Here is a 24,317-nt window from a genome sequence, read left to right as displayed (position 1 = left end):
CACACACACACACACACACACACACACACACACACACACACACACACGACACAGGATTATAAGACTTACTGCACATCAGAAGCCATATAAGCCACTATTAGCTTTTTAGGCTGCTCCCAGTTACGATGATCCTCCAGGTGAGCTGGGCCTCAGTGCGTTAGTGTGGGCACCTGTGCCCCTTTTGCCCTCTGTGGCTCGTCCAGCAATCCTGTGGCTGGTGCTGCTCTGTGCCTCCGACTCACCCCTCACACCGTCGTCAAGGTTTTAGGGGCACCGCCTGGTAAGGTTAGGAAAGGTATACGGAGGCCAGCCCTGTGGGAAGATTATCTCTGCTGGCCAGGGATCTGGGCAATCCAAATTTATTTATTGAACATATGTTCAACACCCTTTCCTGTACTGGACATCAGCGTTAAACCTCAGCCAACAATAGATTTTTTTTTTTTTTAATGTGTGTATTTCTGTGCACTACTTGTGTGCCTGAAGCCCTTGGAGGCCTGAAGAGGGCACGGGATCCCCTGGAGCTGGAGGCATGGTGGCTCTGAGCTGCTTCATGTGAGTGCTGGGAAACAATTCAGGTCCTTTTCAGGAGCAGCAAGTATGCTTGGCAGTTGAGCCATCTCTCCAGCCTGGCTAGCCACATGTTTCAAGCCTGTGTTGGGGGCAGTTTGAAGAGATGGGTCGACCATCAAGAGCACTTGCGCAGGACCCAGAATTGCTTCCCAGCACCCATGTGGGGCCGCCTCAGACACTCACATGCACGTGTGCACACGCACACGCACACGCGCACACACACACACACACACACACACCCAAATAAAACAAGTAATAAATACATTTAGTTCCATTTGCTTGTTGGTGGTGGTAGTGTTTTGTTTTGTTTTGTTTTTTGAGACAGGGTCTCATGTAGCCCAGGCTTGCTTAAACTCCCTGTAGCTGAGGATGGCCTTGAACAACTTCTGATTCTTCTGCTTCACCTCCCAAGTGCTGGGGTTGTAGGTGTGACCACCACATCTTTTTGCTTCTTACATTGGTTCACGTGCAGCCGTTTAAAGATTCTGGAAGAAGTCTGGTTAGAAATGGCACCTCTACTCCCAGCACTCCAGGTTGAGGCAGGATATGGGTTAGCCTGGGCTAACTTATCAAGACCTTGTCTCAAAATAACGAGTGTGTTTGTATGGCCTGCCTGACTTTGCATCTACTTGCAGTCATTTTCCCAAACAACATGTTAGGGCCAAGTAAGGAAAAATCACTAATTGGCCCTATTCAGACTCTTCAAAGGATGTTTTCCTTATCTGAGTCTGTTAGTCAGCAATTTTAACTTGAATATTTTACCTTAATTGAGAGCAATACAGGTTAGGGGTTGTTTTGGTTTGTTTTTGAGGTAGGTCTTGCTATGTTGCTCAGGCTGGCCCAGGCTTTTGTTTTCTTGCAATTTATTTGGTCATTATTTTTTTTCCTTTCCCTTACAATCATGACTTGGATGCCTTTCTCTGGTTCTGAGCCTGGAAGGACAGACTTTGTCTAGAGTTGTTAGGGTTCTGGGAAATGACTCTTATCTGAAATTAGGAAGAAAGCTTTGAAGTTTCTCCACAGAATTCTGCCTGAAGAATTCTTTAGAGGGAGAAAGCTGGTGACATTTGCACTCATTCTTTCCACTTGAATCAAGTTCCTGGACTGGAGAATATAATTCTTGAGCCCTTCGCCCTCCGGAGTTCTAACTGTGGTTTAGTTCTTGTGAGTTTGGAGAATGCCAGCATCACTTAGAGTTAAGCTAAGTATACACCAAACCAGGCATGGTGGCTCACACCTCTGATCCCAGCACTTATGATCATGGATTCTGGGCTAGCTTGGACCACATGGCGAGAGACTGTCTTCATTTTTAAAAAGAAGAGGAGGAGGAGGATGTGAGAAAGGACAAAAGGAAAGAAAGAAAAAGGAGAAGAATTGGAGAGAAAAAGTACATATCATTCTGTGTAGTCCCCCCTCCCCCACATTTCTTTAAAAGGTTTTTTACATGTACTTACTATGTGAACAAGGAGGGGTCGCATACATGCTCCTGTCACTGCCAGTTAAAAACTTAAAGGTAGGAAAAATCTCAAGCATGGCAGGTAGTAGCAGAGAAATCTCAAATGTAACAAAGAGGAACAAGCAGAGTCAGCAGCTGAAGGAAGGCTTTTGGGATGAGGAAACACACACACAACAGGCACACAGAGAAAAGACCCTCTGCAAAGCAGACAGCATCAGGAGGCTGAAGCGCAAGCCTCTCCTTGAGGCCTGGGTTTTTAAAAAGTCCTTGAAGGGTTCTTCTTCCACTAATTTAGGGCTGGCAGGTTTGAAGAAAGCTATACAACTGTTGTGTAAACATGTCCCCTGAAATTAATGAGAAGAAGCTCTTGAGGCCTTTATTTTATGTTATCAGGCTTTTGACAGGAGAGTAAGGCAGAAGCCAGCCATCATGAAAGTTCCCCATCTTCATCAGCGTCATGGCCCCTTCCTCCTCTGTCTGCCTGTTAAGGACCCTGTCTAACTCCAAGCCCCACACTGCAGCAAACATGTGAAGGCCGCAGGACAACATCTGGGAGGCAGTTCTCACCTTCCACTGTATGAGTCCCAGGAATTGAACTCAGGCCATCACGCTTGGCAGCAAGTACCTTTACCCACCGAGCCATCCCACGGTCCCTCTCTCCCTTCTTAATCCATCACATCTATACGAAGCCCTGCACTCTGAGTGATTAAGTCATTTTGTTTCCTGGTTGGGAGACATCCTAGCACTTGGTTGCATTGTGGTTCTTGCCTCTTCATCTCAGCAGCCCCATATTCTGATTGTGGCCAGGGCTGACTGGCCAACCAGGCTCAGGAGGGGCCTTAGTAAATACGGCAGTGAAAGAAAACTAGACTAATTGGTCTCTTTCCTTCTCCTAAAACATCTGCAAAAAATAAATAAATAAATAAATGAAAAGTTCAGGGTTGAAAAATGAAATACTTAAAAGAAAAAAATAGTAAAAAATCTCTGTACTCTGTCATGTGGAAGGCTCTTCTGGGTTAACTTCCAAATCCTGGATTCCTTCTGCATGTTGCAGCTCCGGTGCTAAGGTATGACATATGTCATCCGTGCCTCTGCTCTGCCCAGAGCCTTCAGGGCATTGCTTTTGCACTTATGAAAGCCCTCTGAGGCTCCCTGTGCCTGTGTGCCCTGCCTGGCCTGCTGAGGAGACTGCTCCCCCTGCCAGCTCATCACAGGGCTTGCCTTCTGGGCTTTGAGTCATCTCAGGGGCTTTGCATTTGTTGTTTCTTTTTAGGATGTTTTGCCTTCCTGTCTAAGCATTGGTGGCTTTGCTTTGTGATCAGGTTGTAGCTCAGCTACCGCCTGTGCGGATGTCTTTCTTGACTACTCTATCTAGTCCTCCAGCGTCTGCACAGCCTGTCCATTCCACTCCCTGGTTTTCTGTCTTTCCAGGTTCTGATTACCTGGTATCTTAGTGCGTTACCTGTTTTCTGTTAGCTGTTTGTCTCCACCACTGGTAAGCTTCCTGAGGGAAGGGTCTGACTTATGCACTGTCTGAAAGCTTAAACGCCATCTGAAGTCGGCTTTTGAAGGCCTGTTTGTTGAGCAAATGAAGTATAAGGCTTAGCATCGTTCAGTATTGTTTGCCATGCTATGTTAAAGTCTTGTAACATAGTACATTTCTTAATTATCTCTTGACCTGGAAGAGTCTCTGTCATTGTATGAGATTGCATCTATGTGCACACGTGTGTACATGTATGTTTTTGTGTGTATAGTTATATATATGTATGTGTCTGTCTCTGTATGTGTGCAGATGTCTGTTTTGTGTCTTATGTGTATATGTGTATGTATGTATGTGTGTATATATATATCTCTGTTTGTATGTGTTTGTGTGTATATATATTTGTCTGCGTTAGAGTTATAAAGGATGTAAGTATTTGTGTGTATGTGTGTGTGTTGGGGGGGGTCTTGCTCTATGGCCTAGAACTTGTGATCCTCCTGTCTTAGCCTTCCACTGTCAGCATACTTTAAAAAAAAAAAAAACTTTTATCTACATTTTTTATATCTTTATCTTCCTCCTCTACCCCAATCCCTTCCAACATTCCAACACCAAGTAGGAGAGAGAAAGGGTTAGTGGGAGAGGGGACACAGTTCTCTTAGCTGCTTCCTGCTGGTTATGGTCATTGGGTTCCTTGGAGCCAGTCCAATCCTCATTTCAGGAGATCTCCAACTTATTGTCTTACTGCATCAGCAGCAAATAGAAACTGCAGGAGTGGGGGCAAGCAGGAGCAGCCTTGTTCTTTCTCAGAGCACGCCAAACACTCTGGTCTCTGGCATTTATTCTGTCTCCAGAGTCCTCAGATTTAAACTATCTGCAGCTGGCAAAGAGCTCCTCTCAGAGTCCACATGAGGCAAATAGTTTGCTGCTGTGGACCATCTGAATCAGTCCCACATCCCACACCTGGGATTAAAACAAAAACGTGTGTGCTGGTGTCATTTCTGCCACTTTCCTACTAAGACATGGAGAGACTCTACCTTCTCATTTTCTGCCCTTGGACTTGAAACAGCTATAAAGATCCAGGAACAGGCATGGTGGTGCATGCCTTTAGTCCCATTGCTTTTAGGCAGGCAGATTTCTATGGGTTCTGGGCCAGCTAGGGCTATATGGTGAGACCCTATCTCAAAAACAACAACAACAACAACAACAACAAAAAAAAAAAACATAAACAAACAAAAAAAATCCAGTTTTTTTGGGAACCAACACAGATTGTTTTGCATTGCAGATCACTTTTCTCCAGAGAACGTGAATGATACAGCCAAGGAAACATGCCTGAATTGGTTTTTCAAGATCGCTTCCATCCGGGAACTCATTCCACGATTGTATCCTTTTCTTGTCCTATTTTAATGATGGGTTGGGAGAGTGGTGCTGCTAACAGCAGCCATGGGATGGGAATCCCACTCTTTCCTGAGAGTTTTCTTGTTTGTTACTTTGAATACAGTGCATGAATCAGGCTTTTGTTACTTTGGGGAACATTTCCTTGTTATCTCTAAAAAAAAAAAATTCATTTGCTTTTAACTCTGTGTGTGTGTGTGTGTATGTGTGTGTGTGTGTGTGTGTGTGTGTGTACACACGTATGCCATTAGAGGCCGGAGGCATTGGATAGCTTGAAGCTGAATTTACAGGTGGTTGTGAGCCACCCTGAGGGTGCTGCAGACCAAACCCTTGGGTCCTCCTCCTTGGTGGTGATCTGATGAGCCACCTCGAGGGTCTTCTCCTTTGTGGGGATCTGATGAGCCACCTCGAGGGTCTTCTCCTTGGTGGGGATCTGATGAGCCACCTTTAGGGTCTAGGTCCTGATCTTCTGCAGCAGTACCTTAGCATGGAAGCACAGAGATGCTAGCTACCCACACTGTCACTCCCTTATCTCGGGTCCATGCTCCCCTTGGGGCTTTGATAGGAAGGCTTAAAACTTGTTTTAAACTTCAACAGTGAGCCACGAACCAAAAGGCAAACGTTTCTCACAACTTAAATAAGGGCAGAGCTTGGCGAGCCCTTCGGAGAACACAGCAGCTGCTGACTCAGTTCTCTCCATTGTCACAGTCCGCCGTGGCCTCCTTGAGCCTAAAACTTACTTTTTTTGTTTTCCTTCTGTAATCGTCTTTGTCTGGCAGGGAGCAAATCTGGAACATGTCTTCCTTAACAGAATGTTTCTGTAGTTATGTGGAAGCGTCCATCCTGAAGTGTAACAAATTCCTCTCCAAAACGTAAGGCCCTTCTCCATCTACAGAATCTCTGCAGAGCTCATACACATGGGCACAGATGTAGCGATGTGACCGTAGCTGTTTACTGCTCATGAGTCTGTAGTCTGTGACCCAATACTAATCACCTGTGTATTTTTCCCACTTTCCTTGTGGAAACTTAATGAAGTGGAGACGGTGTTTGAATACCTACGTAATGAACAGAGAGGGGAAGTCAGGCGTGGGGATGGGGCAGTGTGTAGCTCGCAGGAGGTCAGTTCCATCTGATTTGGCTTGTGGGTCCCCAGTAAATTATTCAGATCCTGAGCCTCGTTGCCCTCTGCTGAACACGGATCTAATGAGGTGACTGGGAGGCACGAGGGCAGACCTGGCCTGTACCACGTTATGTGGGCTGCCGCTGTTGGTGATGATGGCAAAGATAATGTTGGAAGCAGGAGCCTTTGTTCCCGAGACCCAGGCAGCATGCTGCTGTGATTTCTCACAAATGTGCCGCTGAGAGCCATTTGCAGAGCCTGGGAAGCCAGCAGCGTGCAGGATCACGCCAGGCAGCTTCGTCAGCCAGGGACCTCCCACAAGAATTACTGAATTTGGAGCTAGGGGCCACTGAGATGGTTTATGGGTGCTGAAGAAATAGGTATTTTTGCCTCGCCGGTTGGGTGTGGGTCATGTCTAAGAGGAAAGGCCTGTGTCCCAGCAGTGCCTCCTGTGTCACATTGATGGCAGTTTGATGTGGGTGGCTGCTGCCAGCCTGAGGTGGTAGAAAGAGAAACAGGACACTGAGCCAGGGCCAAACAGTCATCCCAATAGAACCATATAGAAGATCGGGGGGGCTAGCAGGTGATGGAAAGCCAGGTGGGGGATAAAACTTAAAATTAATAAAGCAGGGCCGGGTAGACAGCACACACGTACAATCTCATCACTGAGGCGGAAGTGAAAGTCTGAGGCCAGTCTGGGCTGAATAGTGAGGCCCTGTCTCAAACACATAAAAGAAAGAAACTCATAAAATAAGTCTGACCTTGGACAGGGATGTGTATGGGGAAGCATTAGTAAACTGTATCCACAGAGAAAAACTGGCTACACCGCCTTGGCAGACTGAAGCTTTGACCTTGGTTTGTTCTGACAAGTTGTGTTTTCCTCCCCTACATTTAGGAAAATGTAGCTTTATCACGGAAGTGAAGAACAGGGAGAGTGTAACTCCAGCCTCTTCTTTCCCACAGGGGGATTTCAGAGTGCCTGCCCCGACTGACCTCCATGATCAGAGGGATTGGGGACCCGCTCGTGTCCGTGTACGCCCGGGCCTACCTGTGTCGGGTATGCTGAGCTCACAGACTCCTTGCATCCTTAGCAGCCTCCTCCTCCACCACCCCTCTGCTCTGTTAGCTGCCAGCTGTAGGACACAGCTCTTCCACAGAGAGCAGAGCTGCAGGGCTGCCCGTGAAAGTTAATTTTGAAGTAGACCAACTTCCCACAGATCTAATTAGGGGACGTTTAAGGTCATCTTCACTCAAGTGAACTGGTTTTCTGGATTAATTTTCTCAGTTCCAGCTGGGAATGGGGCTCCAGGCTCCTTTTCAGTCACTTGAGACAGGCTTTTCCTTGTGTTGAGGTCTCTGGGTTTATTTGGTGGTGGTGGTAGTTGTGTGTGTGTGTGTATCTTTCTGTCTGTGTCTTTGCCTTCTTGTTAAAAAGTTGGGCTGGGTGTGAGCTGGTGAAGGCCTGGGAGGGTGTCCTGTCTGAGTGACCTGACACAGGCTTGGGCTGCTGCGGTGGATGGGGGACCATTGGGGCCCTCTTCCCTCACTCTGAAGCAATGCTGTATTTTACTTCATTCAGCTTTTGGTTTCTGAACAATGCAGCCCACAGAGCCATTTTTCCTCACCACACAGGGGCTTCAGCTCTCACAGGCCTCCTGAACAGTGGCTCTTCTGCATTTGCAATGTCAGCCTTGGGCACTTTTAGTGAGGGCTGCCAGCCTCCGAGAAGTCACAGGCTTCCTTGAGGATGGAGCCATAGGTCGAGGCTTGTGCAGGAGCTGTGATGCTCTTTAGTAAACCAGGGCCTTCAGTTTCCTTCTCCTGTGTGATGTCTCATATGTGAGGAAAGCTCTGGCTGAGAGTCACTGGAACGCCTGGCACTCATTGGAGTCAGTAGACATCCATCATGAAGGATGCTTTTCCAGGGAAGAGAAAGCACCTGCTCCTCTTCTATAATGGGTGCAGTGTGATTTTCTGCTTGAAATTTGGGGTGTTTTTTTTTTTTTTTTTTTTTTTAGCATTTGCTTTTATTTATTACTATTATTATTTGTTATTATTATTGTTACTACTTACTTATGTGTATGTTTGTGTGCACAGACATATAAAGGCCAGAGATCAACCCTGGGGTATCAGTCCTCAAGAGCCACATACCTTTTTTTTTTCCTGTTAGTTAGTTAATTAATGAATTAATTAATTAGCTTTGAGGAATGCATGTGTGGAGGTAAGAGAGCAGCTTGCAGGAATGGGCTCTTTCTTCACCTTCACATAGACTCTCGAGGTAGAACTCAGGCCATCAGACTTGGTGGCCATCGCCTTTACCCACTGAGCTATTTCTCTGGCTCTGGTGTGGGTTTTAAACCTAGAAATATCAGAGCTAAACTTTTGAATCTATTGAAGTTTGACTCATACTATGTCAGAGCTTGGTGATGGCTTCCTGTGCTTACAACATTGTCATTTCCTTTCTGCAAAACACTACTTCCTCTAGGAGACACCCAAGGATGTCAAGGATATCCATGTTTGCATATTTGCACTCCCTTGCTTTTCACCTTATTAATTTTGGCAAATTCTCTCTGATTGACCTCTGTTGGAAAATAGAATCATACAAAGTATAATGCGTCTACTTATTAAGAAGCTATAAGAGAAATACACGTTCCTTACAAACCTGAGGTCTGGAGCAGGCTAGTGAGCAGAGAAAGGATAGTGCTCCTTGTAGGTAAAGTGTGAATGAGATGCTGAGAGTAGGGAAGACCTTACCCCAAGAGGCCGAGGGAGTGCCTGTGTTGGTAAACATTATCAGTGTAGGTGCTGTGGATGACCCCCTTCCCCATTGAGTAGCTGTTAGGTGTCTTGACAGAAAGAATTAAGAGAGCTGACGTGGTAGAGTGCTAGCAGGCAGAAGATCCTGGGTTCAGTCCTGGGGTGGGAGGATGCACATTGGTAATAATGTCTTTGGCTGTAAGTGTCAGAAACCTACTTCAGACTGTTGGCTTGTATGAGAGCCAATCTTGCTTGGATTGAGAGATGTCTAGAAAATTAGTGAAGCACACATCTGAGTGTGTTTATGAAGGTGTTTCTAGATTAATGGGGCTGTGACCTGATTCATGAATTAGTCATCGATGGAGGTGTACTGTGATGGTGGTACTGGGAGATGGTAGAAGCAGAGGTGGGGCTTGCTGGAGGGAATAGGCCATCATTCGTTTGGGAGCTGTGTCTTATCCTGGTTCCTTCCTGTTCCTCATTCCACTTTCTCCTGCCTTTCACTATCTGAGAGCCTCCCTCCAGCACACCCTCCCACTACCATGGTATTCTGTCCTTACACATAGGATCACGTGATCCTGGATTGAACATTCTGAAACTGAGTGAAGATAGTTCTTTCCTCTTTGAAGTTGGCCTCTCAAGTATTGAGAGAAGTAACTGACGGAAACTGAAAAATGGAGAGTGAATGAAAAAAAAAAAGAAATAAAAGAAAGGAAAGGAAAGGACGTGAATGCTCCTGGGTATGGTGGAGGAAAAAGTTTATTTTATATATATATGTGTGTGTGTGGGAGAGCAGAGCCAGAGGTAGAGACACCTGGGAGAGTCCAGAGTGGACATGACCCTGGGCCATGTGGGGAAAGGGGAAGGAAAAGGAGAGAGAATCAGGTACAGCAGCTAGGAGGCCCAAAGGTACAAAGAGAGTGGGTAGCCAAATGGTTGGATTACTTAGGGAAGAGCAGCCCAGTCTCTTGACTGGAGACTTAAGAGTAGAGGGTGGGGTATGAGGGATGCTGGGAGAACCTGGCACCAGGCTGACTTCCAAGCTGCTGCTTTGGCCTAAGGAAAGATAAAAAAGGGAACAAAAGCAGCTAGTGGATGAGCCTGAAGTTGTGTATGGGGGAGAGGTTGACTAGCCCCTTCTCCAACTCTTGCCCTTTCAGCTCCTGTCCACTGCCTGCCTGCTGAGCCAGCCTTCCCTGTCACCTACTGTACTTGCTAAGTGCAAGGGAAGATTACAGAATCAGTACCAGTGGAGCTGGTTCCTAGCTAGGTGCTTGCCCTTGGAAATACCCCAGCGGCCTTTGAGCTGCTCTGGGGATATCACCCTCTGTTGAGTCTCACACAGTCCTGCCCAAAGGATGCTTGATACCATCAGAACAGCATCCTTATTGTAACCGCTGGGACCTCATGCCTGGGAGAATTCTGTCCCCATTGAAGGAGCCCAGACAGCAGCTTCCAGTAGGAAGTCTTATCAGTGGTAGGGCAGCAGTCTGGAACTGAGGCCGAGATGGGGAGCTTGGAAGGGCACATTACTATATCCAAATGCTTGTTCTCTGGTTTGGTGCGTACCTTCAGTTAACCTTCCAATGCCAGTGCTCTGACTGCCATAAGGAAGTTTGTTTGGCTGTTTTTGTTTTTGTTTTTTCCTGGAAAATGTAAAAGTAACCTTTACTTCCTTAGCTAAGGGGACAAGATGAGAGCCATACCCAACTTTACTAATACATGGCTTGGGCTCAACCCAGAGTGTTTCTATCAAACTATCCCTAGGCCTAGGCCTGCAAAGTTTTAGCCTTCGAGACTTACTGCTGAATAAGCTCATCCCCTCTAACTCTTTCTGAAATCTGGCTGCCTGGTTCAACTAAGCTGTTCTGGCTCGAACTCCTCTCCAAGCTGACTGATTGATTCAAGCTGGCTTCTCTCTCAGCTTCTGACTGAATTGCTCTGTTTGGCCTCAAACTAACTCTGGCAATATGTTCTAATCTTCTGGACCCTTCTCATTCCCTCACTTCAACTGCCTCTGCTGACCTGCGCTGAACCCATGAACAAACTCAATTCCACTTCACTGACTTCCAGCTGACTGACTGATTGAACTGAACTGAACTGCCTGTACTATACTGTACTATACTGAACTCAACTCTACTGTTGACTTCTCTATTGAACTCTACTGTACTATCTTCTCAACTCTCTACTGTACCCTATTCTACTGTCTCAACTCTACTGTACGGCCATTAAGTAGTTTCTCTTTCCTGTGTTCTCATGACAGTTGGCTTAGCCTAGTCTGTCAGATCTTTCTATGGTTCGTCACTTTGTCTGTCCCTCATTAGACATCACTTCAAACGTGGGTGCTTCCTTCTACAAACTAACTTTACCTTCATTGTTTGGGATAAAAGTTGTATACTAAGGGCATGTCTGTACTCCAGCCAGATGGATTAAAGATGTGTCATTCCAGCCTGTTCACACAGACTTAGAAGGTCTTTAGATGTGATCCCTTGCCAGAGCACCCATGTTGCTGGATTAAAATTCCTCCACCAAAAAAAAATTAAAAAATACCTGTTGTATTAAAAAAGCACTCCCTCTTCTGTGCTTTATGCAGCTTGCTTCAAGCTTTAAAACTCAGGCTGTTTTTTAAAATATTGAATTCTGGAGCCAATAAATGATGGATTTCTCTCTCTCTCTTTTAGACAAGGCCTCGCTATGTAGCCTTGTCTGGCCTGGAACTCTGTGTGTAGACCAGGCCGACCTGTAATTCATAGAGATCTATCTGTTCCTGCTGGGATTAAAAATGCATGTTCTGTATGTCATCATGCCTACCCTGGATGATGGCTTTAAAAAATAATTACTATTATATGCACTGTGTGTGTGTGTGTGTGTGTGTGTGTGTGTGTGTGTGTGTAGGCATGTCATGGAGTCAGTCCTCTTGCTGCCACTGGGTTCCAGGATTGTCTCCAGACTGCTAGTTTCAGCAGCAGGCACCTTTACCTCCTGAGCCATCTCACCAGACAGATGGTAATATTTGCTTGCTTCGTGCTTGTGGTGTTAAAATTGTGTAAAACACATTTTTAAATGTCTTTCCATGTCTGCCTACTAAAGAATGAGTCTGCATTGCTTTTAGCAACGATGTGGAAGCCAAGTGGGAAGCTGGGACTTGAACCCAGGGCCTTCCTTGTGTGTGCTAAGCACATGGACCACCACCATGCCACTCCTTGCCCCTACCAAAATCTTGCTCTATCTAATAAACATATCCACGAGTGCTGATTATTTGCGTGTTTGAAAGGAGAACAGTGTTTTCACCATCCTGAGAGCACAGCCTTCCTTTGTACTGTATTGATTTGTCCTTTGGGCGGTTTGCTCAGAAATATATTCGGTGCCCTTGGGAAATTCAAAGATGATCACAAATGTCCTTTTCTCATTAAAAATAGCTTCTGTGGTTTTCTTCTGAAGTTAATGCATGTTCACTGAGTGGGGAAGAAGGTAGGCAGAATGACGTAGGCCTTTCCTCTAAGTGTCTGTGCTAGCGCGTGTGCACGTGTGCTGTGTTCTGGCAGCTGAACACTAGGGCCCTGTGTGTGTTAGGCGAACACTCCACCACCGGGCTATCGCCTAGCCCTTTTGTTTTCTGTTTTCAAAATGGCAGCTAGGTGTGTGGCACACACTTGTAATTCCAGCACTTGAAAGACTGAGGCAGGAGGATCATCTGTCAGGTGCAAGGCTAGGCAGGGCATGGTGAGACCCTGGGTTGGAAAGAAGAGAAACACCACGAGGCGCATCTTACTTGCAGCTGGTTCTTTGCTGTCAAGATGACCTCACTCTGCTTGGTTGCAGGTGGGGATGGAAGTGGCCCCGCACCTCAAGGAGAGCCTCAACAAGAACTTCTTTGACTTCCTGCTTACATTTAAACAGGTAGGAAAGCGCCGTGGCAGCTCATTGAACTCACGGTTCCACGAGCAAATTCACAAGAGCCAGTGGGCTCGCCAAGCTGATTGTCCTGGCTTGTGTGATGTGACTCCCCCCTCTCTGATGCCCCTTTGGTCTCCTGTAGATCCATGGAGACACTGTCCAGAACCAGCTGGTGGCCCAGGGTGTGGAGCTGCTGTCCTATCTCCCCCTGTACTCGCCCGCCATGGGCTGGATCTTCCAGTGTGTCTCCTACCATGCTCCTGAGGTAAGGCCAGTGGGGGTCACCCCTGAGAAACAGGGCTGGACCCCCTTCCCCATGGTGTTCCAGCAGCTTTCAGACATCCATGCCAGCCGCCTTTATGGAGAGCACAGTTCTGTGCTGATGGCTGTTCTAGATTGTGTCATTTTCCTGACACTGGTAGGAGAGCAGCCGGTCAGAGGTTGCATGCCCGTGGCTGGGAAGTGGTGGCCAGAGAGAAACCTTCAGAATTCTCCTCCAGGGTTGGGAACATTTCGTCCCTCTCTGTTTACCTTCCTCTGCCCCATTTGTGTTTCTCTCAGTTCAGTAAGGTCTGTGTCGCAGGTGGCAGTGTCCTATTTCATGCAAGGGCAAGTAGACCTTTCCTCATTGCTTGCATAACGCTCCTTTTTCCTTCCCTTTTTCCCTCCTTCCCCTCCCCCTTCCCTTCCTCCTCTTCTGAGTGTTGTACTCTCAGGAATTAAACCGATAACAGAAATAGGATTTTTTTTTTCTCCCCGGCGATTCCCAGTACACGCTGACATGACTATGATAGATGAAGCTTTCCTGGCCTTCCTCTCAGTGGTTGAAATTAAAAGGCAGTTTGCTGTATAATGCAGTGTGAGCCATGCAGTTCAGAGGCAGGGCCTATTTCCCAGTGGGAGCCAACACATTGGAACAAAAAGAACAGGCCTCTGACGGAGCACTGCCACTCTCAGGGGTTGGTCCTGGAGAAGTAAGCGACGAGCATCTAACCGTGAACACTTACGTCCATGTGGTTGTAATGGTACAAAGTTGGAAGCAGCCAGCAGGGCATTGGTTGAATTCTTGTGTGTACATTTAATGGAAAGCTGTAGGGTCACCTGGAACCCATGAGTGCCCATCTGTACTGGCATAAGGCTGTTCATAGTTACATTGCTGGGCAGAAACCACAGCTCTACTCAGTTGCTTTGTGGGTTATAAGCCATGTAGTAGTAAATAGTGTCAGAGCAAAGGCTCTGGTGTTGAGATGATCAGATCTGCCCTCAGCTCTGTCATGGGACAGTGGGTAACAGCTGACTTGCCGCTAGTCGCTGAGAGCACTGTGTCTTTATCGTGACAATTCCTATTCTCTAGTCTGTAGCTAGACTAAACCAGGACAGTGCTGAGAGGGTGTCCTACATACAGTCCTGTGTTCAGATAGGGGGGTCTTGCTTTGTAGCTCAGGCTGACCCAGAGCTCATTATCCTCCTGCCTCGGTGTCCTGAGAGCCGGGATTACATCGTGTTCCAGCACACCTGGGTAGCTTTGGGACCATCGTACCTGAATTTCCTTTGCCCTGCTGTGTTTTTCCTTCTTCCTTTTCGGAATCTAAAGTATGGGGAAGAGGAAGACTTTATATTTTAGGTGGACATTGTTTTAATCATTTAGTAATCTGATTTCACATCAGGCTAGTCTAAAGGGAAAGTAGTTTGAAGAGCTGCTGGGTGCTGAGTGTGCTCTTTAGGAGCCACAGGTAGTCTCATCTTCTTTCCCCCCATCCCCCCCAGGAAAAAGGTATCACAAACTTGACTGTGGAAACAGAGCCCCTTAGCCTTCCTCTGAATGATTCTAACACTCCTACAAGCAGGGTTAATATGTTGAAAACGAGAGAACACTTTTTTCCCTTCTTTTAATGAAAGGCAAAATCAGATGAGAAAAACGCAAGGTGGCTGTTACAAGGCACTCTGGCTTTCATTTGAAACGGGAGTCTCAGAGGAGATGGAGGCTGGGAACAGAACCTTCTGGGGGAGTGCCGCTCGAGGAAATCATCCTGCTGTAGGAGAAGCGACTGAAGAATTAGGTCACCTAAATAGTGGTAAACTGTGTTCCGGGGGCACTTAGACAAGGGACTTACAGTATCTTGTTAAAAAAAAAAAAGAGTTAATAATTTCTAAAAGGTAGAGGAACTGCTGTCATATGGAAGGTGGGGTTGAAGGGACACGTGGCAGCTTGGTGCTAAGCGCTCTTGGAAAGCCGGGAATGAAGCAAGGGGAGGCCAGAGCTGTGTGGCTTTAGTTGAGCCTCCAAATAGGATGTTGTTAAGTCTGGCCACAGCAGCTGGTGTACACAGCTCAGGTAAGCGTGAGACGAGAGTTGTGAGCTGTGAGTATCTGATGCATAAAGTTACAAATAGGAATAGGAATTTCCAGCCAGATGTGCTGCTGCAGGCCTGTAATCCTAGCATTTGGGAAGTGAAGCAGGAGGATCATAAGTTTGAGGTTAACCTGGGCTACACAGGAGGACCCTGCCTTGATGATGATGATGATGATGATGATTGATGATAGAAATTAAAAAGCTAAGAAAGGGCAATTATCCAGAAGGGCTTTTTCTGTTATGGTTTGAAGGCAAGATGTTTTTTCTTTTCTACAGCTGAAGTGAGATTGTAGTAAGTAAAAGACTTCCACTTCATTTCAGGCACACTTTGCACAGAAGAGAGTAGCCATTGTTCACAGCTTGCCGTATATGAGCAAATCTCTTGAGAAACTATGTGTTGCTGTTTGGAGGAGGGAGTTAGGGGGAGAAGAACTGGACCCAGCTTCAGCAGTGATTCTTACAGAGTTGCAGGACTCCTGACTGAGTCACACAGTGCAGCTTATAGATGGTGAAGGAGGAAGGAGGAAATTGCAGCTCAAGGCTGGCCTGTTAGGTCTGTTGTGCCTTGGGCTGCTGACTTCCATGCTAGCCAACATGTAGGATTGTTAGAGAAAATTTAGAAAAGTTGAAAGGAAAGTAGCCACCTAAAATCCTGCCATCTGCAAATTGTCAGTGTTTTATCTTGGGTCCATTTCTATTCTATCTAGCTATTCTCTTTCTAGTCTCTGTATGTGATCTTTTCTCTTAGGTGAATCACTTTCGTGTTTAATTTCTGAAGCCTTTCCCTTTCCTTGCCTTGCAGTACATGCTCCCCTGTTCCCAGGGAACTCCTAGGGAACTCTGTGGCCATCAGTCATTTCAGGAGGTGGGTGAAAGGCTGTGTGACCTTATGGAGTAGGGACCTGAGTCACAGACAAAGTAAAGTCTTTGAGCCTGTCACACGGCTACTTCTTTATTGAGGCACACCCTTCACCATGTCTGTGGGGGTCGCTGTGCTTGAATTATCCAAATTCTTCTACGTGCTCCTGCCATTCTGGTTTTGCCGTTGAGGCAGTGAAGGTCTTAGATGTCGCCCAGCTGAAAGGAGTCCGGCTGTGTGGTAATAACTCTGAAACCAACAGGCGTCTTTTGACTTGTCCCTTCTGGGTGTCTCCTGTTCACCACTGCCCTTGAGGTGGGACTTAACAGTCCTGATAGACTGACACAAGGGAATGTTTACTCTGGTGTGCTTACTGGAAATTATTCCTTAAGCATTGTAAAACATAGGGTAGGCAGGGCGATATGCACCTCTAATCCCAGTCTCCGGGAGGTTGAGGTGGGAGGGCCACCTCAAGTTCGAGGCCAGCCAGGGATACATAGGGAATCTGAGGTTGAGGCCAGCCTAGGCTACATAACAAGGCCCTAGTTCAAAAATGAAAAAGCACAGGACCGTGAGATTGGCGCAGTGGGTAAAGATACTTGCCACACAAGCCTGGTTAAAGTTCTATCCCCAGAACCCACATAAAAGCAAAAGGAGAGAGCCAAATCTTTAACGTTGTCCTCAAGTCTCCACATAAACATGCACATGCCTGCTCTCACCCTCATTTATTATTTTTACTAATACTAGTAAAAAATAATAGTAACCTATAGCTGGAGAGATGGCTTAGCAGGTAAGGGCACTTGCTACGCAAGCATAAGCACCCGAGTTCAGATCTCTAATACCCATGTAAAAAGTTGGCTGCACACTCTCCTGTAGCTCTGGTGCTGTTGGGAGTCTAGAGACAGAAGGATTGCTGGGGTTTGCTGGCCACTGCATAGCTCCAGGTTCAGAGAGAAAGGAATGAAGCAGAGAGTCGTAGAGCAGGACAAGCAGTGTCATCTTCTGTCTCCACATGTGCACAGACCTGCACACACAGGTGCACATACACCATCCACACAAACCCCATAGACACACAAGAATGCAAGATAAGGCCAGTAACTGAACTTCTGCACACAGTTATGTCCTGTATGTTTATTAGGAAGAGAAATAACAGGAGCAATGGAAGAGAAACGTTTTTAAGCATCCATCAGTGAGGGTCAGTTTGAACACTGCCTGCCTGTGGTGTGATTGCTCAGCCATTAAAATTGGTTGACTCATGTGTGTCTACCTAAAAGCACAGAGGGTCATCCTTGATTTGCAGTCCAATGTGTATAGAGTTATCCTGTTCCCATAAAAAAGAACAACAAAGTAGGCTTCTATAATAATAACTGGTATTTACCGGACAAGGTGAAGTTCTAGAAAGGTCAACACCACCATTTTATCAGAGCTATGGTTAGAAGGGGAGGGCCCACGCCTTTTTGGGTGTATATTGATAGTCTTGGAGCTTGTGTGTGTAGCCATTTCTTTTTTAGCTTTATAAGAACAGCAAAATGTTGTATAAGTAATGAAATGTATGAGCAAGAGCAACAGTAAGGGTATAAACAAAGGCTGACACACATGTGTGTGAAAGCCGGGAGTCCTTCAGTGGTGTCGCCTGGTCAGAAGTTTGTTGCCACCTCAGCTGGCTTTGGACTGTTGGTCCTCTTGTCCTTGTCAGAGACCAGGAAAAAAAAAAAAGATGAAATAAGATTAACCTCTGGTGGATTTGTCTGCTTGTGTCAGGCTTGGCCATCTGGACACTTAGGGATGTGCCTTTATTCTGTATGACAGTCCCCCTCCCCCACGTAGCCACTATGTTCTTGAAGACATTTTGATGCATCTTCTGTGTGTGTTGTTTTGTTCCTGTGTTGCATTGTGTGTGGTGTGTGTACTTCTTAGTGTAGACCAGACGTAGACGTCAGGTATTTTCCTCAGTTTTTTTGTCTGTTTGTTTTTTATTTTATTTTGTTTTCGAGACAGAGTTTCTTCATGTAGCCCTGGCTATTCTGGAACTCACTCTGTAGAGCGGGCTGGCCTCTAACTCCCAAAGACCCACGTGCCTCTCCGCCTCTCGAGTGCTGGGGTTACAGGTGTGTGCCACTGCGCCTGGCTCACCTTTATTTTTTAATTAAATCTTAATTTTATTATTGTTGCGTGGGCTGGGGAGGGGTGCTGCATGTGCCACAGTGAGCACATGGAGGTCAGAGGGCAACTATGTGGTGCTGACGTGCTCCTTCCGCCTTCATACCTGCTCTGGGGATCTAACCCACGTCGCCAGGCTTGTGTGGTTAGAGCCTTTTCTTGATCTTGCCAGCTGTCCATCTCTCCGGTCTCTCACTGAACTGGAAGTTCAGTGATTAGCCTGGGCTGGCTGGCTAATCAATGGATCCAGTCTCCATTCCCTCAGTCTCCAGTTCTGAGGTGCAAACCTCCTTGCCTGGCTTTTTCTTGGGTCTTGAGGATCCAGTCTCAGGATCTTTTTCGTGCTCACGAAGCAGGCACTTCACTGGCTGAGCCATCTCTCCAGCCCCCGAAAAAGATATTTTAGAAAACCCGATTCTTTTCCCTATAGATTGGCATTTTCCCCGGTTCATCTTTTATCAGAGAGGCATTAAGTGGGTAAGGCATGGGGGCCCAACACTTGAGAGGCAGAATCAGGAAGATGAAGGGGTGGAGGCCAGCCTGGGTTACATAGCAAGTTTCAATTTAGCCTATACATCAAGACTGTTCCCTGTCCAAAAACCTGAAAATGGCCAACACATTTCTGTGCATGTGTATGCACCTGTGTACGTGCATGCATGCATGTATGAGTGTGAGCCTACATGTGTGCACATGTGTGTGTTTGTATGTGTGTGTGGTATATGTGAGAGTGTGTGGTGTGTGTGTGTACGTGAGTGTGTGGACCTATGCGTGTGGGCGTATGGAAGAATGGTGGTCAGGGAAGCATGAGTTCCTGCCTGTCATCCTCGCTGCCTTCCTCTCTGTGTCCAGGCATTGATCCGTATGTTAAGGTTGCTCCCTCAGTCCTTTCCAGTGAGTATTTGTATGCTGTGGAGTATCATGGTTGTGTAGACTTTCCTCTTTCCAGCTTTTTCGAGATGGCACTTGGTGTTAGGAACCAGGAGTGACTTTTCAAGTAGCAACGTGTCTCGAGTGGATCTGGAAGCCACTGTAGCAGCATGTTAGCGGCAGCAGGGATGCTTCTGGCCGCGGGAAGCAGACAGGCGACAAGCCTGGCTGACAAATATAGTTCAGTACGTCCTTCAACAGCAAGGCATTCTGGGCCAAGCAACCTCCATCTGTCCTTCTCTTCTGCAGCCCCTGCTAGGAGTGAGGTGTCTGCAGCCACTCCAACCCTTACGTCATAGTTTGGTTTTTTTTTTTTTTTTTTTTCTTTCTCAAAGTCCTCAGAAGACTTCCCAGCCTGTCTCAGCAGCTAGAAATGGATCACATGCCTAAGCCTTAGCTCGTAAGGAAAAGCAGGGTGAGGCTGCAATGATTTGGTTGAATATTTGCTAGCTAACTCAGACCCTCCAGTGAGGGAGCACAGATTGGGAGACCTGAGCCATGGACCTCTACTGTCTCACAGTTCTGGAGGCTTGAAGGTCAAGGTCAAGATGCCAGCGCAGCTGGTCTCTGGTGAGGCCTGCCTCCTCTGTGTGCAGATGGCTGCATTCTTGTTGTGTCCTGTCCTTCGTGCACACACCTCCCTTCTCTTTCTCCCTTCCTTCATAAGGATGCTAATCCATTTGGATGAGGTCCCACCCTGATGACTTCAGTTAACCTTAGTACTTCCTCAAAGGGGCACTTCCTGCATAGTCTCTCACTGGACTCTAGGGTTTCTGCGTGTATAGTTTAGGGATTGGGTCACATGATTTAGTCCATACTGGGACACAATTTGATGTGGGACAGAGTCCAGAATTTGAAAGGGGGAGCCTGAAAATGCACTGACTATTATTTTGGCCTCAGGGTCAGATTTAGACACAAACATCATTTCCACTCCTTACGAGGAAGCACTCGCCTTATCTTGCGTATCCATGCAGGCAGGGTGCCTGATGTTTCCCAGGCCTCCAGCCCCACGACAGAGCGCCAGAAGGGAGGAAAGTTACTCTAACACCTGCAGCTCAGTGAGACTGGATCAGGTGCTCAGTGTCTAGACAGCTGGCATCAGGCCTTCTGTCGTAGGCTTGACCTTGTCTGTAACTCTACCAAACCATTCCCAAACCACAGCCCCAAAGGCTACCTCGTGTATTGATTTTTTTTCAGAACAAAACAAAAGCCCAGGAACTCTCTTGAAGACACGTCATTGTCTTAAGATAGCTCCAAAGCCATTAGTAGTGCACAGGAGGAAATGCCCTCCTTCAGGGGGAAGGACACGCTAGGAACTTAGGAAAGGACACGTGGCAAGGAACGCAGTCTTTGGTGCCAGTCCACTTGGGGCCATTGGTGGCCCTGCTTGGTGGCTGTGTGACCTTGGCTACAATCGGCTGCTGTGCCACGGCTCAGTTTCTCCCCTGTGAAATGGGAGAACAGTAGTAGTGCACCTGGGTGGGAGAGGTGACAGAGAGAGGAAGCTTGTCTTCTGGGACCAGTGGGCACTGAGCTGTGGCCCGGCACGTGTCGGCACGTGCTGCTTGCTGCTTGACTGAGTTACTGAGCAAGCCGCAGGCCCTCTGACAAACAAGTAAGAGTGTCACAGAGCTGGGTGGTGGTGGTGCTTGCCTTTAATCCCAGCACTCAAGAGGTAGAGGCAGGTGGATCTCTGTAAGTTCAAGGCCAGCCTGGTCTACAAAGTAAGTCCGGGACAGCCAGCGTTGCACAGAGAAACCCTATCTTGAACCCCCTTCGCCCCCCTAAAAAAAAAGTGTCATAGAAACTTAGGAACTTTGCATCCTTGTTCATGCCTAGGAGCCAGAGGTACATCTATCGTGAGCCTGTCATATGCTGCCACACATGTTCTTTGTGAGGAGACACATCTCAGCAGAATCGGCCTCTCACTAAGGTCTTGCCATCGGCAGCTGGACGTGCCCGATGTCCGGCCCCAGCTCTTCACCCAGCCCTTTAAATGCCTTTAAATTGAATTGTTTTACTTTCTTATGCTTCCTATCCTTGCCAGGCACAGAGGAGCATGGGAATTTGCATTATTGGCTGCTGTTCAGAGTTTGACACATTGAAAAATCTCTCAGAAATGTTGCTTTGTAGCCTCTAAGCTGATGCTTTTCCTCTTAAACTTCCTAGGCTCTGTTGACGGAAATGATGGAAAGGTGTAAGAAACTAGGCAACAAGTAAGTAGTTTTAATACTCTATGGCACGTGCTTGAAATTGGAGTCAGTGGAGTGTGTGTGTGTGTGTGTGTGTGTGTGTGTGTGTGTGTATTATGTGTGTGTATTATGTATGTGTGTCTAAGTGCATGTATAGAGTGTTGGGTATCTTTCTCTATAGCTGTCCTTATTTTTTTGAGAAGGCGTCTTTTGTGAACCGGAGTTCACTGGTTCAGTTAGACTGGCTGGCCCGAAAGCCCCAGGGACTTTCCTGTCTCTGCCTGCCTATCAGGAGTTACAAATGAGCACCACAACACCCAGGTCTTTATATGGGTGCTGAAGATTCGAACCTATGTTCTCATAGGTACAGTAAAGCACTTTGCCAGTTGTGCTATCTCCTCAGCCATCACCTGCTTCTATTCGTTTTGGGTTTTTTTTTGTTTGTTTGTTTTGTTTGCCTTTTTTTCTTTTCTTTTCTTTTTTCTTTTTTTTTTTTTTTTTTTTTTTTTTTTTTTTTTTTTTTTTTTTTTTTTTTTTTTTTTTGAGCTTCCACCCCTAGAATGGGTGAGAGCCAGCAAAGAGGCAGGTTAGACTGCGTGGAGGTTCAGAACAATGGATTTGAATTGCCTGGTCTCAGACCTCAGCTCCACGCTAATTTAGCTTTGTGATCCTGGGCCACTTACCTGACAGTCCTGTGCCTCAGTCTTTCTTCCCCTCTGCAAGATGGGGGCGATGGTAATAGCCTTATCTTTATGGGGTTATGGTAAGTGGTAGGACCAGGACGCACTTGGCTCTCCTGCCTCCTGGGTATATGAGGTTCCCCTTTGCTACTCTGTTGGTGACAGACACGTATGCATCCGTGAGTGGGTTTTGTTCTGTCTCAAGTACCTAAGTTCAAGGTCTCTTTTATTGGAAATTCTTTGTATATAAGATACATAATTGTAGCAAGGACCCATGCTGTTATTGACTACTGTTTGTTAGTGCACCAGCCTATTAAAGGCTCACTTCTGTTTAAGTGGGTTGGACAGTTGCTGATTTTCCTGTCCATCCATCTAGTTAATTTAAACGTTGTCAAGTTCTAGATATGCAGTGAGTCCTGCGGCGGCCTCAGAGGGCGCTCTTTACTATGTCTGCCGTTTTGATTGTTTTTACTCTCTAACCTTCCCATTAAAAGCTGTCACTCATCCTTCTTGGCAGTTTACATCTTAGCATTAAATGTGGCTCGCAAGCCAGCAACGGTGACACCTGTATGTAATCTCAGAATTGAGGTGTGGGGGTAGGAGATGTGGTGTGTTCAGTGCCAGCTTAGGCTACACAGAAAGACTTGCTGTCAACATGCTAACAAAAGTAAACAAACAAACAAACAAATAAATAAAAGACTCATACCCCAAGGAAACCGTGAGTGACTTGGCATCTGTGTCTTGCAGTGCCCTGCTCCTGAACTCCGTGATGTCAGCTTTCAGGGCTGAGTTCATTGCCACCAGGTCCATGGACTTCATCGGCATGATTAAAGAGTGTGACGAGTCTGGCTTCCCCAAGGTAGGCTCTTGATGGACTGTGTGATGGGAGGAGAGCCAGGTGGTGTCTACCTGTTGCTCTGGAGGCGAAAGTCGGGAGTCAGGGCGGTACAGGCCTAAAGGAGGCTGCTGAAAGCTCTGTTTCCAAAGGGTATGATGGAAGATGGCTGAGGTTGGGATCATTGATATCGTGTAAGTGCTGTGCATCAGGCCTCGAATGCAGAATCCATGAATGGACTTACCATGGAGTGTTTAGCAAAGACTCTGGTCACACATCTTTAAAATATATCTGCTTTTAGGATATGGAGGTCACTCAAGCAGTGAAGTCCTTGCTGTACAGGCATGAGGACCTGAATCTGATTCCCATATAAGAAGCCCAGAGTGGTAGCAGGTGCTTGTAAGCCCAGGGCTGGGCAGGTGCAGACAGACAGGTCCCTGAGATCACTGGCCAGAGTCAGTCAACACAGTTGGTGATTCCCGGGTAAGAGAGCTTGTCTTAAAAGCCAGGGTGGGCAGCTCCTGAGAAACAATGCTCAAGTTTAATTTCTGGCCTCCTCAGACACACACACAAACATATATACAAACACACACTTTCTCTCCTCCTCCCTGCCAGGAAGTGAAAACTTCCTCCAGCAGTATAGGTGACCTACAAATGAGACCACTACTCCATGCTAGCTCGCTCTGGTGTGTGCTGGGACGGAGCTCAGGGTTTCACCGTGTGTGCTTTACCGTGAGAGCTTTAGTAGCTGTGGCCAGCTCTGAGTTTCTCGGAGTTGTTTGGATAGATCTGTGAAACTTCAGAAAGAAGTCTTGGATGTTGGAGCCTTTTCTTTCTCTTTTGAAAGCCTCTTGATTTTGACTTAAACTCTCTAGTGACATAACCATTTCCTACTTTCTTAGCATCTCCTTTTTCGTTCACTGGGATTAAACTTGGCCTTGGCTGATCCTCCTGAGAACGATCGGCTTCAGATTCTGAATGAAGCTTGGAAAGTCATCACTAAATTGAAGAATCCTCAAGTGAGTGGCCATTTAGACCTAAGATCCACTGTTTTTATGGAAGTTGTACAATAGACAGTTAATTTTAAAAAATGTGTATGGCTGTTTTGCCTGCATGCATGTCTGTATGTCGTCTGTGCATGGACTGTGGAGGAAGGAGAAGGCGCTGGGTCTCCTAGAACTAAAGTCAGGTATGGTTTTGAGCCACCACATGGTACTGGGAACCAAACCTGGGTTCTTTGCAAGAGCAACACGTGTTCTTAACTGCTGAGCCGTCTCTCCAGCTCCATACATTTTGTTTTTAAAAGAAGTGAGCTTTAGCCATGTCTTATGACTCTGTAATTGCAGTGCTCAGGAGGCTGAGGCACGAGAAAGAAGCATTTAAGACCAGCCTGGGCTGCATAAGGAAGACCCTGTCTCAAACAAAGAAACAACAAAACATAATGATAAAAAATGAAGTTTCTACTAATCAAACTTGTTAAAAAATAATCTGTCTGTGTATTATTTATTAACCTATAGAGGGAACAAATGACATCAAAGATATTTCTCAGTTTTTCTGTCCCAATCATATTGTGTTTCTAAGGCTGCAAGATGCACTAAAAGCATTCAGTTACCAGTGTTCAAAACTTCAGGAGTCTTCT

General features: G+C 46.5%; 1 protein-coding gene across 1 annotated transcript in view; it reads left to right on the top strand.

The window, feature by feature from the left end:
- Positions 1 to 24,317, top strand: part of Vps35l (VPS35 endosomal protein sorting factor like) — a 101,200-nt gene that overhangs the window by 22,724 nt on the left and 54,159 nt on the right. Inside the window, exons 10-17 of the mRNA XM_055627537.1 lie at positions 4,789 to 4,885; positions 5,723 to 5,770; positions 6,982 to 7,075; positions 12,598 to 12,675; positions 12,815 to 12,937; positions 21,141 to 21,187; positions 22,591 to 22,702; positions 23,581 to 23,697. Coding sequence (XP_055483512.1) covers positions 4,789 to 4,885; positions 5,723 to 5,770; positions 6,982 to 7,075; positions 12,598 to 12,675; positions 12,815 to 12,937; positions 21,141 to 21,187; positions 22,591 to 22,702; positions 23,581 to 23,697 — 716 coding nt within the window. The remainder of the gene's footprint in view (positions 1 to 4,788; positions 4,886 to 5,722; positions 5,771 to 6,981; positions 7,076 to 12,597; positions 12,676 to 12,814; positions 12,938 to 21,140; positions 21,188 to 22,590; positions 22,703 to 23,580; positions 23,698 to 24,317) is intronic.

This window comes from Psammomys obesus, unplaced genomic scaffold (assembly GCF_907164565.1).
Source record: "Psammomys obesus unplaced genomic scaffold, mPsaObe1.curated_primary_1811, whole genome shotgun sequence".
NCBI classification, from domain to species: domain Eukaryota; kingdom Metazoa; phylum Chordata; class Mammalia; order Rodentia; family Muridae; genus Psammomys; species Psammomys obesus.
Note: the sequence above shows the minus strand (reverse complement) of the source record. Positions and strands in the feature narration are given on the sequence as shown.